General features: G+C 63.8%; 1 protein-coding gene and 1 long non-coding RNA gene across 2 annotated transcripts; one reads left to right on the forward strand and one right to left on the reverse strand.

Annotated features, from left to right (window-relative positions):
• Window positions 1-285: 285 nt before the first annotated feature.
• FSCN2 (fascin actin-bundling protein 2, retinal) lies at window positions 286-7,243 on the reverse strand. Its single transcript, XM_032456573.1, is given in 6 exon segments — window positions 286-529; window positions 645-812; window positions 1,182-1,303; window positions 1,578-1,734; window positions 4,963-5,353; window positions 5,355-7,243. Coding segments are annotated over 6 exon segments (1,479 nt in total). The 5' UTR covers window positions 5,790-7,243; the 3' UTR covers window positions 286-323.
• On the forward strand, window positions 6,691-12,302 carry LOC116656695. Its single transcript, XR_004311580.1, has 3 exons — window positions 6,691-6,772; window positions 11,429-11,488; window positions 12,117-12,302. It is a non-coding gene; the product is annotated as an uncharacterized LOC116656695 (long non-coding RNA).
• The last annotated feature ends 3,094 nt before the right edge of the window (window positions 12,303-15,396 follow it).

The following is a 15,396-nucleotide window of genomic DNA, read 5'->3' on the forward strand; positions in this document are numbered from 1 at the left end:
CGACAGCCCGCGGGCGGGGTGGGGCAAGAAGACACCAGGACTGGCTGTCCAGGATGGGACTGCGGGACGCTCAGTCCGCTGGACTCTCCTCCGAGGCAAGCGGCCCTTGGATTTTCTAGGCACCAGGGGTGGCGGGGCCGAGCGAGCATCGCATGAGCCCCAGGGCGGAGGGACGAGGGAGGGCCGCGCCGCAGCACCCGAGCCGAGCCTGCGGCGGGTGGTGCAGGCCCTCGGCGCGCCCCCCTCCCCACCGGAGCGGCGCCACGGACACCGACGCGCGAGCCGCCGCGTCGCAGACTCGCTTTAATGGGGGCGGGCGGGGCTCAGTACTCCCAGAGCGCGACCCCGGCCGGCGCGTCCGCGTCCGCGCGCAGCAGCCCCGAGGCGCCGCCGCGCAGGTACTTGCCGCTCCGGGCGCGGATGGCCAGGCGGCCGCGCTCGCGGAACTCGAACAGGAAGTCCTCGGCGCGCTCGCCGTCGCTGCACACGCTGCCGTGGCTGCCCGTGTGCCAGAACCCGCCGCCGCGGCCTGCGGGCGGGGATGCGCGCGGGGTCGGCGGGGCGCGCGCTCCCCACCGCGCGGCCCCCCGCCCCGCGTCCCGCGTCCCGCCCCGCGCGCCCCCAGCCCGCCCGGCCGCCCGCACCTCGGATCTGGTAGGCTCCGTCGCTGAAGCTCAGGTGGAAGACGTCGTAGACCGAGCGGTTGGTGTCCAGCTGGTTGGAGCCGCGCCGGTGGCAGACGAAGCCATCCAGGCCGCGCAGCACGAGGATGGGCCGGTTGATGAGCTTGAGGGTGAACTCCTCGTCCTCACCTGGTGATAAGACCGGGGCTGAGGGGCCGGCCCGGGGGGGGGGGGGCGGGCCGCAAACGGGGCTCACCCCGCCCAAGAGCTCCGGCCCGGACTCGCCGCCCCGTCTGTGTGCCTGCATCTGCCACTGCCTTACGTGACCTTGGCGGGGGCCCTGCAGCCGTGGAGCCCCCAGTTCCCCAAAGGTGCAGCAGAGGTGAGGGGCTCTGGGCTCTAACTGCTCCCTACACGAGGAGCAACTATCAGGAACGGCCAGGGTGGCCGCAGCTCGGGGCAGGGCGGATCCTGGATGGACACAAGGTCTCTGAGCTGCCACTGTCCCTGGGCAGAGGGCCCAGCCCCGGCCCCCCAGGGCAGCTGAGGAGTGCTCACCCACAAAGTCGCTGATGGCGGCCAGCTGCCCATTCTTCTTCATGCACACGTAGCGCCCATTACTGGCCTTGAGGGCCACTCGCCGACCCCGCCACTCCGTCTCAAACATGGTGTTGGCTGAGCTGGAAGGGGCAGGCAGGGTCCCCTCAGAGGAGCAGGACGTGGGAGCTCAGGTGGGCCTCCCCATCCTCCTCCAGTCCAGTACCCCCCCCTCAGTGGGCGTTTGGCCCTGGCTGGGCTGCTACAGTGGGCCCCATGGTGGTGGATGGTGATGCAGGTGGTAGTGGGGATGGAGGTGGTGATGGTGATGTGGTGCAGGTGGTGGGCGTGGGGGCGATTCTGGAGGAGGTGGTGGTGGAGGTGCAGGTGGTGGGAGAGGTGGGGTGCTGCACTCACACTTGTGTGGCTGTGGCCTGGATCCCCCCGTGGGTGACCAGGGTCCAGTAGCCGCCAGTTCTGGCGTAGAAGCTGCACTTCTTCGTCTCCTGGTCGATTTGCATCAGGAAGGTCTCATGATCCAGTTCTTCGTCTTGGTTGGCTGAGACATTGACCCCTGGAGGGAGGAGATGGGAAGCCGTCGCACCTCACCCTGAGTCGGGTGGGGAGCAGAGGGATGGGGAGGCATGCCCTTGGGGCCACTGTGAAGTCAGCGGTGTCTTATCTGGAACCCTCTGGACTTGAGAAGACACTTGGAAGACACTTCTCAGGGACTCCAGGAGCTCTGCCACAGGGCCATGGGGTCACATTGTGGACCCCAACACACGGTGCCCTAAAGGCATGTGTCCAGCGCCTACCACGGCCCCAGAAGCCGGACCTTCCGTGCCGGCAAATCCTTGGTCTCTGCTAATCACTAGGTAATCTGCTTGTTTCTGCACTCTCGACCCAGAACTTACACCAGTCTCTATTTATAACTACCCCCTAAGCCACTGGATGCACACAGCGGAGTCCCTGTCCTTTCCCAGTGTGGCCCCTGTCCCCTCCCCAGCCCCCGACTCATGTGCGTGGTCTCCCAGGAGTGCTGAGGGAAGGCAAGGCCACTTGGAGCTCTGCCTGGGACCCCTGGGACGGGGCCAAGGAGGGCATCCACGACCAGGGAGGGGCCCCAGGCAGGCAGCGGAGCCTCCCCAGCACCTTCCCATACTCTGTGTCCCTCTTCTACGGCAATCAGCCACCCCAAGCGACATGGCAGATCACAGAGCACCCCCGAGGCTGGGCTCCAGCAGGGAGTGGGACAGAACCCCATCAGGGCCTGAGGGTCGGGGCTCGGCCTCTCCTGCCCTGCCCTGGGGAAGGGAGGGTGGAAAGCAGGCAGGGCCAGACTGGAGAGGGCAGGACCTGTCACTCTTCACCAGTCGCCAAAGGCTGCTCCCTCCCACCCCACACCCCCCAGGCTGGGGTCTGTCTCCGCTCTTACATGGATCACCACTCAGAGCCCAAGAAGGTGGCCCAGCCTTCCCACCGCCAACCCCACCATCCCATCAGCCACACTGGACAAAGTAAGCGTCTGTTGCCCTGGGCCTGCCATCCGCCGTAACAAGACAGACAGCGATCCGGGCCCTCCCAGCGCTGGTCCACTGGGAGCAGTGGACAACAGAAAGGGTGTGTCTGACGCCTGTGGATGCTGTGGGCTTGGACCAGGGATGGCCTCATGGAGGAGGCGACGCTGAAGCAGACCCCGAGGGTGAGGGAGCGCCCCTGTAGGGCCTGGGGGGGCCTAGGCTGTGGCTGCACACCTCCACCCTATCTCCGAGGCCAACTCTGTTGGTGTCCCCAGCATCGCCCCAAACACACCCCCTACAGACGGTTGTGGCCCAGGGGTTCCGTCTAACACACCATCTGCTCCTGGGGCTGCGACCTTGAGGCTGGAGAGGCTCATGGAGTCCTGGTTAGTGGCAGCAGAGGGTGCGGACCCTGCCGTCCCAGCAGGACTGGTTGAGTGTGGGTGTGCGAGCGAGAAGGAGAGCGAGGGCATTTACGGAAGGCTTTCCTTACTCCTATGAAGACACAGAAGAGTCAGTGCCTCTCTTTCCTTTGGGCTTTGTCCACTCTGGATGTGAAGCCTGGAGCAGCAGCAGCCATCTTGTGCCCGAAGGCAGCAGCCTGAGGTCAGAGCTGTCCCAGGAGAGTGGTTCCTCGAGGAGGAAAGAGCCAAGGACCCTGGTGATGCTGCTGAGCCGGCGGTGGTGTCCTGCCTGGTTCCCCACCACCCCCGCCTGCGAATTCCACTCCTGGGAGATCGTCAGCGTCCTTATAGCGTAAGCCAGTTTGCGGCCATTTTTCTGTTACTTGCAGCCACGAACGCTGCCTCCTGGGCTGCCTGTCAGCAGCACCACGCCGGTGAGGGCCACAGCGGAAACAGGCAGACTCTGGCTGGTGGAGGCAGCCAAAAATAAATCAACATCACAAGGAGAAGCCAGGGTGCTCACAAACCCCTGGCAGGGAGGAGGCCGGCTTGGGGGCTGCTTGGCCAGCCAAGTGGCGGGACGGAGGCACCACCACTCTGCCGAAGCTGCCACTCCAGCTGTCTTGGAATCTAGCGGCACCACCTGCTCCTCTCCCAGAACTGAGATGCCACACTCTGCTTCGTTGAATCACTGGTAGCCAAGTCAACATCTGAATATATGAAGGCCAGGCCCCATGCCCTCAGGCTCACTGCAGGGAAAGCCGGGAAGCGAGTGTGGGGTCCTTCCAGCCTCTGCAGTGAGAGACGTAGCTGGTCCTTCGTGGGGGAGTCCCCCATCAAAGGGGTGGGGTCAGATGCAGGGCGGTCCAGGGAGTGAAAAGTGGTTTATACAGCCGCCATCCCTCAGCACCGTCACCATCGTCTCTGTCACTAGCGCATCTCTGTCCCCACGGCCACCCTGGCCGTCATGCCACCGCCACCGCCTGTCCCACCAGCGTCGCCTCCAGCTTCACCACCACCGCAAGCCTCACTCGCAAGCCGACCGCGGACAAATACTTCGCATCTAGCATCTCCTGTGACTCACGGAGAAAGCTGCTTCACGCCGCGGCCTGCCTTTTACTGCCAAGGCAAGCGTGTGAAGGCGGTGCGGCTGGACGGTAGGGCCTGCGATGGGAAGGGCCTGGCTGCTTCCCCTCTGTCATTCCCCAGGGCCTGACCACATGCCGCAGGCGCTCAGGGGTGTTTGCTGAATGCTGGTCCCTTCTCTGCACTGGCTTGAAGACCGGGACTGCAAGCAGGGGCCTCGAGAGCCACAGCTGGACCACCCCTCCAGGTGCTCGTGGCTGGGCCTGGACAGGAGAGACCCCAGGCCCCTCCCCACCTCACTCTTGGGGCCGGACGAGGACTCCCACTGGTCAGGCACATGGAGCTGTGGGAGCAGTTGCTCTGCCCTGCCTCCACTCCTGCTGGATTCCTGCCCTGCCCCCCATTTCCTTTAAAGTTCAGAAGTGGGGTGGTGGAAGGGAAGGGGAGGGCGGTGGGCAGCCCAGTGTGGGCGGGGCCTGCCCTCCTGCCCTCATGGCAGCAGACTTGGCCTCGACCACGTCCCGCTACACACTGCCCGTCCCGCTACACACTGCCCGTCCCACATTCGGCAGCTGCCCAGCAGGCCCGAGGCTCAGCTGAGACCTCCCCCAGCTGTCCCGAGAACGACCCCCTTTCTAAGACCCTAAAGCCAGCAGCCCTGAGCGGAGACTCCATCTCTGGCCCCTGGCCCACCCACCCACACTGCACGCTGCCACTCCCCAGCCACAGTGCCCCTCCCTGCACGACCCCCACGCTGAGAGCTGAGAGCGAGGCCAGCCCTGCAGCCGTTACCTTGCCGCACGGACACGTAGCGGTGGTTGGCGGCCACCAGCACCACCTGCGGGTGACTCTCCTCCAGGTCGAAGAGCTCATCCTTGCCGGGCCGCGTGTTCCGGCCAGCCCTGAGCGTGCCTGCCGGCCCCACGGGCGCCAGGTAGCGGCCGTCGCAGTCCTTGAAGGCCAGCTTGCCCGCCTTGAACTCGAGTGTGTAGCAGGCGCGGGCCTCGGGCTCCCAGACGAGGTGGCCATCGCTGCGCAGGAAGCGGCTGTCGCAGGACTTGAGGCAGTACTGCCGGTTCTGGAAGATGAGGGTGATGAGTGCGTCCACGCCCCACGGCGTGTTGCTGTCCGCCGCGATCTCGTCCTCCTGCGGACACAGGTGCGCGTAGCGCCGCCGGCTCACTGCTCAGCAGGTGGGCCTGCGGGTGGATGGCCAGGTGCACAGTCCACAGCTCGGCCGGGGTGATGGCCGTGGCGAAGCAGGAAAGCTGGTCCTCGGTGCCGCCGAAGAAGCGGCCGTGCGGCTCCGACTGCAGCGCCCAGCGCCCGTCGGGCTGTGGCAGCACCAGGAAGCAGCAGTCGCGGCCCGGCCGCTCCGCCTCACAGGCCACCCGCCCGTCCTCCTCGGCCGACAGGTAGCGGCCCAGGTGGCTGCTGCGGAGCAGCACGGCCGCGCCCCGCCCCGGCTCAGGCTCTAGCACCCATGTCTGCTTCCTCTTGAGGCTGGGCGCCGAGGCGTTGACCTTGAAGCCGAAGCTCTCAGCTGTCAGGTAGCGGTCGGTGTCGTTGACAAGGCCAAACTGGATCTTCAGCACCTGGTGCAGGCCATTGGTGGGCATCTTCGGGGCTGGCCGAGGTCCCCCAGCGGGGCCCAGGAAGCGCTCTCTGTGCTCACAGTCCCCGCCGTCCCCCAGAGGCCCGGCTCAGCGGGGTTGGCCCGCGGCCCCCGGACCCGGCCGGCGTCATGGACCCGCTTGGACACGGCCTCTGACCAGCGGTCTCAGGCCCGGGCAGCTCTTACATGGCCAGCGGGCAGCAGAGGGCGGGTGGGAGGGCGGATCAGAGCTGTGCCGGCTTAGGAACAGCGGTGGCCTTTTGTTACCCCAGCTTGGATTTCAGCCGCTCCCGTCGGCCTGGGGGCCAGAGCCCGGGGCCCACAGGCTGGAGCGTACCACCCGCTGCAGGGCAGACCACCTCCTTGTCCTTGCTGACGGCTGACTGGCCCCAGCTCGGGAGCTGTGCCCTGCCCTCTGCCCCCTGCCCCCTGCCCCTTCTGGTCTCTCTTCCTTGCTCCCCACCTCGGGTCCCCCAGACCCACTGCGCAGACTGGCCAGCCCAGCCCAGCTCTTTCCCGATGTGGAGAAAGCCGCCTGGTGGAAAACTTGCCTGTGGCCGCAACCCGATCGCAGCCCTCCACCCTCGGCCACCAGATCTAGTTACTGCTTCTCTGATTCCTGCTGCCAGGAGTGCCGCAAGGCCCCCCACGGGGCACCTCAGCAGCCCCAGGGCACAGCCTGCAGCCCTGGGTCCGGTGCCTCCCAAGGGTGGCCCACAGCTGGGAAAGTGGCAGGCAGGGATGACAGTGCCAGTGTGCGGGCCAGGCACCCCGATCCTGGCACTCGCGTCACCCAGATCCGAGCCAGGCGTGAAGAGGCAGCTGCCTGGCTGCGTTCATGCTGGCCAGCGGCCTGGCTGTGCTGGGCCCAGGGGAAGGGCTCCTCTGTGATGGGGACTGTGATACCCACCTCAAAGGTCGCACAGCAGGAGGGTGACGTTGGAGCATGGACGTGGAGTGGACGTCATCCCAGTCGCTGGACCCGGGGTAAGAGGGCCGGGCTCTCAGCCGACTCCTGTACTCTGAGCAGCTCTCGGGGCCATGAGGTTGCCCCTCCCTCTGTGGGTGAGCTCAGATGAAGCCAGCCTTGATGGGCGGCCTTGGGGACCCCGACCTGCTGTCCCATCTCTGGGGGGAGTGGCTTGACTACGGGGTCTTCCTGAGTCAGGTCTCAAGGCCACAAAAAGCAAAACCTTCTCAGCAGAGGGATGAGGCCAGCAGGCTAGGAGAAGCCAGAGCTGGCTACCTCTGACCCCAGCACCTCTCAGGCCCAGCCGCTGGGGCAGCCCAGTTACATCCACTCTACCCTGAGACCGAGGGGGCTGTCACTGGGGGCTGCAGTGGGCCTGCTCAGCCTCACCCTGCCTGTCTGTCTCTTGCACCTGCCTCGGGGGCCAGGAGCCAAGTAGTGAAACCAGAGCGGCCCGTGCTGGGCCATGGCCAGCCCTGGTGTCCTCTTCCTCATCACAGCCTGTGACCCTCGGGCCTCCCTGGGGACCAGGACTGGAAGCCACGGGGCACGTCCAGCTGTGGCCTCCAGAGTCTTGCCCATCCTCATGGGCCCTTGATGCTCTGGGCATTATCCCTCCATCCCTCTGGAGGCCACGTGGGGTCCAACAGAATGAAAGGGCCTTGGGGTGGGCATGCATGAGCCCCGGGGGGCAAGTGGGCAGACAGGCGCGTGGGTCCACAGCCAGGCAACGGGCACGGGGTCAGAAGTCCCTCCCCCACTCTCCAGGCCCTGGGCAGTGACCTTGCCAGGCACATGTGGGTGCTGAGGGGAGACCAGGAGACCTCCCCTCTCACTTGGGGGGTTCAAGTTGGGGTTTGGGGAGACAGGCCTGTATACAAACCCCCATGACAACGTGGCACCCTCCATGGGTCAGCTGAGCGAGGTGCTGATCCTGGCTCTCCCTGCAGGCTAGCATCGCCCACCTCTGTCACACACGTGTTTATGGGGCCTCGAGTGCGTGCCTGGCTGGGCTGTGTGCCGGGCACCTCGTGGTCATGAGATGCAGTCTGGGGTTGCACCCCATCTCTGGACATGATGCCCACAGAAATCTCCCCAAATTCCCAGGGGACTGGGGGCCCAGGCCTTGATGCCAGAGAAGTGTCCTGGTTTGGGGCTCATCTGTGCTGGGGGGCCCTTGGGCAGCTGTGCCCGTGGCCACCCCTAGGCAGGGGCACTGGTCACTCCTCCGCACCCCCAACTCCCAGCCAGGCTGCGAAGGAGCCCAGCACATCCGGATCAGTGTGACGCTCTTGTTAATCAGCACTGGCGGGTGCCGGCCAGGCACTCGTGGGCATCACATGCCCAGCGGGAGGAAGCCCAGCGCCGGGCACTAAGCCGACCTGGCTTCAGGCAGCCTCTCAGCGGCAGAGCCAGCTGTGCCTGTGGCCTCTCAATTCCAGGGTCCCACAGCCCCAGGTGAGGGTGGGGTGGGGCTGCCTGGCACTGACCCCGGGCATGAGCCATGAGGTGGCCTTTCTGGCCCCCAGGGGACTCTTAGGGGTGGGCCTTCTAGCCCAGGAGGGAGGTGGTTTGTACAGACATGGGGGGACGTCCTTGGAGGGAGGGGGTTTGCATGGAGGTTCCCCCCTCTTCAGGATCTGAGGTCCTTGCCCAGCTGCCTGCTAGGGTCATGGACTCCCTCTGGGTTCCCCGCAGGGTCCTGGTGTTTGATGTGTGGGTTCCTGTGTGATGGGCTGAGCCTCTGCAGATAGACGCTGCAGTGAGCATGTGAGTCTGGGCCTGTGTGTGTGTGTGTGTTTAGGTCAGGGGAAGCACACACGGACAGGGACCGGGCAGAGTGAGCCGCGGCCACGTGCTGGGCCAGCCCCAGCCTGGAGGTGCTACCCTGGGTCCCAGCCTCAGAGCGCACTCGTGGCCATCCAGTGGGCCATCAGGCTGTGCACAGCACAAGGGATTCAGTTTCAGGGACACCACTCACACCCAGGTGTATACAATTATGAGAGCCTGGGGTGGGCTGGGAGCTCCAGTCCCGTGGCAGCATCCTCAGGCAACGGGGGGTACCCCTCTCGTAGGACCCCAGGCAACCCTTTGGCCATGCCCCCTGCCCAACCGCCACCCACTTGGGGTGCACAAGCCTGCCCACCACTGCCCTATGCAGCCGGCACTCTGGAGCATCCAAAGTCCCTGCCACTCCGGGAGCCCCTTTCACCTGCCCCTGCTCCAGTGGGGACACGTCCCCAGTGTGCGCCCACTTCCTGGACCAGGCTTGGGCACAGATGTCAGGCCACCCAGCACGCCAGCTTAATCACGTTTTGGAGAAGTGTGCCTTTTCCTGAGGCAAGCAGCGCCTCTAGCCCCCGCTTCAGGGAGTGGCTGCCTGCAGACGCACACAGCAGATGGGCCCTTCTGGTGTCCGGGGGTCCAGAAGGTAGGGTTTGCCTCAGCTGTCAGAAGCCGCCAGCAGACAAGGCCTCCTGCCCCTCTTAGTGTCCAGCCGGGGCCAGGAGCAGAGAGGGCCTTAAAGCCCCTGGCATCCGGCCCAGAGCTCGCGGGAAACTGTTCCTTACCCGGGGTGCTGGGGGATGAGCAGGCCTGGCCATGGAGGGTCCCCCTCCCACTCCACCCAGTCAGGCCCCTCTGGGGCCACCAGGGAAAGGACCCCCACCCCTGCATGTCCAGACCACTGGCCCTAGATGCTAGAGCCCAGCCTGGACTCCTGCCAGCACGCTGCTGGCTGCCATGGTGACCAGCTCATGCTCGAGACTCGGTGTCCCAGCAACGCCGACGCTGGTTGTGAGCTGCACACGCTGTGTGTGTGCGGGCTAGGGGAGGGGCCGCTCCCCACCTCCGCTGGCCTGGAGCCCTGGAAACTGGGAAATAGCCCAGGATGGAGGCTGGGGCGGCCCCACTGGCTGAGGGACCTCCACAGGCCACACCTGTCCCAGACTCAGGTCTGGGCCCCCTACTCTGAGCAATGGCCAGACAGACCCTTCCCACAGGGCAGTGAGTCTCTGGGAACTACTCCTAGAGGAAATCCCTGCCCCCTCCCCAGAGCCTGCGCCTCAGCCCCGGGCCCTGACCAGCTGCTGCTCCAGCTGGCACTCCTGTCCACCCCACCCCACCCCAGGGGCTCTGCCCCTTCCATGACTGGCTCCTCTGGCCAGCCCCCTGCTGGGCCCCTGCCCCCGGGCTCCTCGTGCCACAAGGTGACGGCCACCCTGCTGGTCCCGGTGCTGCTGGGCACATCCCAGAGCCCTGATTTCCTCACCCGTGGGCCCATCACCTGCTCCCGGGGTCCAGCTTGGCAGGCGCCCAGGGCCCAGCCTCCTGCCTAGTTCCTGAAACAGTCCCCCAGCTTGGTGTCCTCATGATTTTTTCATGGCGGAGCGCTCTGCTGCCCCGCAGTTCCACTTACATGGGCGGGCGGGGGCCGCGCTGCTTTTACTCAGGCTGGGGTTGGTTTACCGGAGGCCTGCAGGCGGTTTAGGGTGACAGCTCCCCTCAGCAGGGCAGAAGAGAGGGGGCTCCCGCATCTCAGGCTCCCAAGACCCCTCCTGCCCCCCAACCTGTGCTCCCCACCCCACCCCGGCACGGTCCCACCTCCACGCATGCGCGCGCGCACGCAAACATGCACACCCATCCTGGCAGGGCATCTCCTTGAAATCCTCTCCACCTGGTCTCCCTTCCCCTCCAAGCTGCTGGCTGGGCTGGGGAAGCCCCCTTTAGGGCTGTCACAGTGGAAATCTGGTGCAGTCTCCTGGCTTCTGTCTTGTAAAACCTTAAGGCGGGGGCAGTGACGGAGGCTGTATTTGGCAGGAGAGGAGGGAGAGACCTCAGGCCTCTGGGCCTCAGCAAGCCTGAAGTTCCCTGAAGGGAGCACAAGGACAGGCTTGAGGGCACCTCAGCACACCCAGATGCCCCATGACCACTGGGCAACTTCTGACACCCAAGCCTCGGGCCCTTTGCACGTTCTTGGGATAAGAGAGGAGCGGTCACAGGAAGGGAGGGCAGAGCGCATGCTTAGCACACACGAGGTCCTAGGTTCAACCCCCAGTACTTCCACTGTAAACAAACAAATAAATAAACTTAATTACCCCCCCCCCACCAAAAAGAGAGAGTAGCATTCACAAGAATACCTGAGACTGAGTCCTTGCTGCATGGGGCAGAGTGAAGACCAGGTCAACTCCAGCAAAACAGATGGCCATTTACTGCCCACCAGGCTTGCAGACACAAGGTGCACAGCCAGGATATGTCAACACCTGGCAGGCAGAGTCAGGAAGCTCACAACTCTGCGGGCGACCATGGGAGCCACGGCGCAGCCCCTGTCTGTGTGCACCTTCACGAGAAAACACACACCTGCCTGGACTTGCACACACACATACACACACACAGACACCCACGCACAAGGCCAAATCTACCTGCAGAGGCTCAGCCCATCGCGGAAGAACCAGACCTCTCACATCAAATAATTACAGCAGTTATTAAGTACCTACTCTATGCCAGAAATCTTGCTAGGGGTCCAACAAGGAAAAGTCCATCTCTGACTTCTGGGACAAAGCAGAAACAGACTGTCACCTTGTCCTACAGTCAGACAGGCCCTGCACATGGTCATGTTTCTCTGTGGGGCAATAGTGCTGGCCTGCTTCTAATAAAAACTTTCTCACCTACAGGTGACGCTCTGAATGGTACAGAGAACAAGAGAGAGACCCTGGGGATTAAATATATTACAGGTAATGACAACTGAATGCAATATGGGATCCTGGATTAGGCCAGGAAAAAATGCTACAGAAGACATTGGGACAACCATCGTCACTGAAATGCAGACTGCAAGTTAGATGAGTAGTGTCAGATTGATGTGAAGTTGCCTGCTTTGGGTCGCTATACTGTGGTTATACGAGACAATGTCCCTGTTCTTAGGAAAAAGACATAGAAATATGAAGGGGTAAAGGGCAGAATGTCGGAGACCTACCCCCAAATGGTTTAGAAATGAAAAGTGGAAGTTAAAAAGGAAGTAAGGCAGGTGTGACAAACGATCAACATTCAGTAAGTCTGAAATGATCTCAAAATGCAAAGTTTAAAAACTAGAACAACTAGAATTTTAAATCCACAGCAGGGTCAGAAGAAGTCAAATAAACATTCTAGAAAGTTAAAGGAAAAGACAGAGATAGTAGAAAGAATAAGAATACTAAAGGATTCAACTGGGAGATGTGAGCAGCCAGTTCTGAGACATCCCAAAACAAAAGGACAGAGAAAGTAAAACAGGAAAGAGAGACATTGTGAAGGAAACAAGAAAATCCCCAAGAACTGATGGCTATTGAGGGCCTGGAAGCAGCCAAGAATGAGCAGTCTTCACCGCAGGTATGCCCAGGAACTCGAATCAGCTGGAATACAGGGAAAACCGAAACGCTTGTGGAGAAACACGAGAAGTCATGGGCGCTGGATCCAGACTCAGGTGACAGCCATTTCCCAAGGGCCACAGTGGAAGGAAGAGCTGGCAGTCAGGCCTTCCAAACGGGGGGGAGCATTTTCATCCTGATGCCCCTGACTCACCGAACTACCTGTTGTTCCCAGGTGGGTAAAACACGTGCAGATATGCAAACTCCAACTGCCACTTACAGACCCCAGGCCTGCCCCTTCCCAGCTGGTGGCCCTCCAAGCTCCTGTGTAAAGTGAGGAAAGAGAATGCTGCGGGGACGGCAGGCGGGGCCTGGGAATGACCTCGGCACTGCTAACCTTCAGGCTGGCTCCTGTGGCTGGGGCTGCTCTAGGGGGCAGGCTCCCTGCAATAGTTCACTCGCACTGTCCCTGGTGGACACATGGGTCCGGGACAACCCACCTGTTACCCAGGGAGGCAGAGGTGCGGCTCTAGCCGCCTGCCCATGGCAGCATCTGTCCTTTCCCAGGAATGACCTAACCCCAACCTGGCCCTGTCCCCTGACCCATCCCCCTTCAGGGTGACCTCTGGAGCCTGCCTTCTGCTCCTCACCCACCTACCCCAAGGCTGGCCTGATGTGGCACTCTGGGGCCCCCTGAGGCTATCCCCCTGCCAGTGCCCCCTTCCACCTTCCTGGGACTAGCTCAACCCCCAACAACCTAGGCCCACAGCTCACAACCCTAGGAGGGCCCCTGGAAAAGTGGAATGAACTTACACCCGTTTGTCCCCTAACCCTGGCCTCCTGTAGCCAGCAGGGTGTGCATACATGGGGGAGGGGGCTCAGAGTCCCACCCTCCAGTCCTGCTGTGTGACTTGGAACCAAGCTCAGCCTCTCTGAGCCTCCCTCTCCTTGTCTCTGAATTGGTCATCTACCCAGGTGTCCTAGCTGTTGAAATAACCCAGGGTGCCCGGTGAGCAGACAGGCGGGGCAGCTGGCATCAAAAGCCGCCCAGGGAACTAGCTGTGCATTCAACAGACACACCCAGGTCCAGGCTCTGCCCAGGCTTTGGGTCCCTCTGGGGGTGCTGTCTGCCCCTGAACAGAAGGTACAGGGACATAGGGTGGGCTGGCCCAGCCTGGCTGAGTGGGGGCCCTGGCCCTCCTCTCCTCCATTGCCCTGGGTGCAGGCTGACCCCATCCCACCTTGTCTCCCTGCGTCAGCACTGGCTGAGGTCACAGGCCACTCCCCAGCCACTCCCTGTCACCCTTGGGCAGCAGTGACTCAGCGGCCACTGGCAGCGCCCTCCCCAGCCCAGGTCAGCGGCTACAGGGGGTCCCTCTGGGCGCTGGGGAGGGCGGGGACAGCTCAGTTGGGGTCGGGGCGGGGCGGGGCAGACAGGTGCAGCCCGTACTCTTCGCCCGGCCCTGGCACCTGGCCTCCATAGCAGGACCCACCTGGCGGCCCACCTGGGAATGACACCGGCCGGCCTCGGAGCTGGGCGCTAGGGGCTGCCGCGGCTGGCCACAGCGCCATCTCCTGGCTCAGGCCGTCAAGCTCACCGCCCGGAGGGGACGGCCTCGCACCCACGCCGTGCCTGACCGCGAGGTGCGTGCTGAATCCGGGCATTGCTCCCGCCTCCCCAGGCCGCAGGGCCTCCGGTGCCGTGCCCTGCCCGCACCTCGCCGGGACAGAGGAGATGCGGATTGTGCGGTGGGGGGAAGGGGGCTGTGGCACCAGGTCTGACACCACCTAACAGCAGGGGTGCCGAGTGGCCGCGGGTGGCGGGGCGCCCCAAGCCTCCGGCCCCAGTTTGCGCTGCTTCGGTGGCAGCCTCTTCCGCACTCCCTCGGCCTCCGGCTGGATCCCGTCTCTCCGGTGCTGACCCCGAAAGGCTCAGGGAAAGCTGGTGCCGGGATCGAGCTCCTGCAGGCGGAGGCGGACCTGGTCAGGGGAGGGGCGCGCGGGGACCAGTGGCCCGGGAACGGGCCCCGGACCAAATTAGGACATGCGGCCCGGTTTCCCCCACGCCCAGCCCGGCAGGATCAGACCCGCTCCCCGCGGCGGTGTGCGCCTAACAGGCTGCAGTGGGCGGGGCCGAGTGCAGCAGGCCCGCCCCCCGCCGGGCGGGTACCCGAGCGCCGCTTCCCTGGGAAGTCGGAGCCACACAGAGGGCGCGGGGAGGGCCAGGGTGACCGGTTTGGAGCCCGGGCTCGACCCCAGCCTTGACCGTGCTTCTCTCCACCCTGCCCACCCCAGCTGCAGCCTTTGGAGCGGTGGCGGGGAGGACACAGCGCCCAGAGCAGCGGCCTCCTGCCGGTATCTCGCCATGCAGGCCTCCGGTCCCGGGATGGGGACACCTGTGGCGGCACCCCTGACCTAGTCTAGCTCAGGAGAGTTCTGCTGGTCGGGCGCGCCCCCCACCGCCCGGGGCCAGGGCGGGAGGCACAGCCGTGAACCTTCACTGTGCAGGACCCACCCCACTCTTGTCCCGGCAGTCCTGCAGGCCTACCAATTGCGGGGCGGGGGGAGGGTCCCTGGGGGCGGTCAGGCTTCCGGGCTCCTTCCCTCTCAGCTCTGGGGCCATGTCCTCCCTTGGCGTATTGGAGTCAGGGCTGGGGTGACAGCTCCGGCATCCCTGTCCCCCTCTGACTCTCAGGGAAGGCCCTTCCCTCCTCCACAGGTGGAGCCCCTCTCTCCACTCCTTCTCCCTCCACTCCTGCTTCCCTCCCATGTAAAGGTGCAGTGGATACCAGCTTCACCACTGTGTTAAGGACAACCTACTTTCTGGGGCAGAGGGCAGGGACAAGCTGAGTAACCAATATTCAGGTGGGAGGTGGGGACTTGATCTGAGGCCAGGGGATTACCTGGAGGCCTGCAGGGAGGAGGCAGCCAATGGGAAAAACTTTCTGGGAAGGTGCTGGTCCTGAGCTGGAGGGCAGAGAGTGAGAGGGGCAGTCAGTGAAGGGGTGGAGGGTCAGGCAGAGCCGCCAGCACAGGGGAAGCGGCTCACGTGTCTCCAGGCAGGGGGTGTCATGGGGAGCAGAGTGGGACGATTTGTAGCATTAATTGTGGGGAATCAGACACAGGTCAGAGACGTGCAGGACATGCTGTGGTCTGGTGGGCATCCTGGTTTCCCGCTTTAGCCACATGTAGGGCAGGACTGTCATGAAGCAGTGGGAGGTCTGGATGCCTGGGCTGAATCCTTGGTTCCCCTTTGTAATCTGGGAACCCATCTCACTGAGAGTAAGAACTATGCAGAGGTG

The sequence above is a fragment of the Camelus ferus genome, chromosome 16 (genome assembly GCF_009834535.1).
Source record: "Camelus ferus isolate YT-003-E chromosome 16, BCGSAC_Cfer_1.0, whole genome shotgun sequence".
NCBI lineage: Eukaryota > Metazoa > Chordata > Mammalia > Artiodactyla > Camelidae > Camelus > Camelus ferus.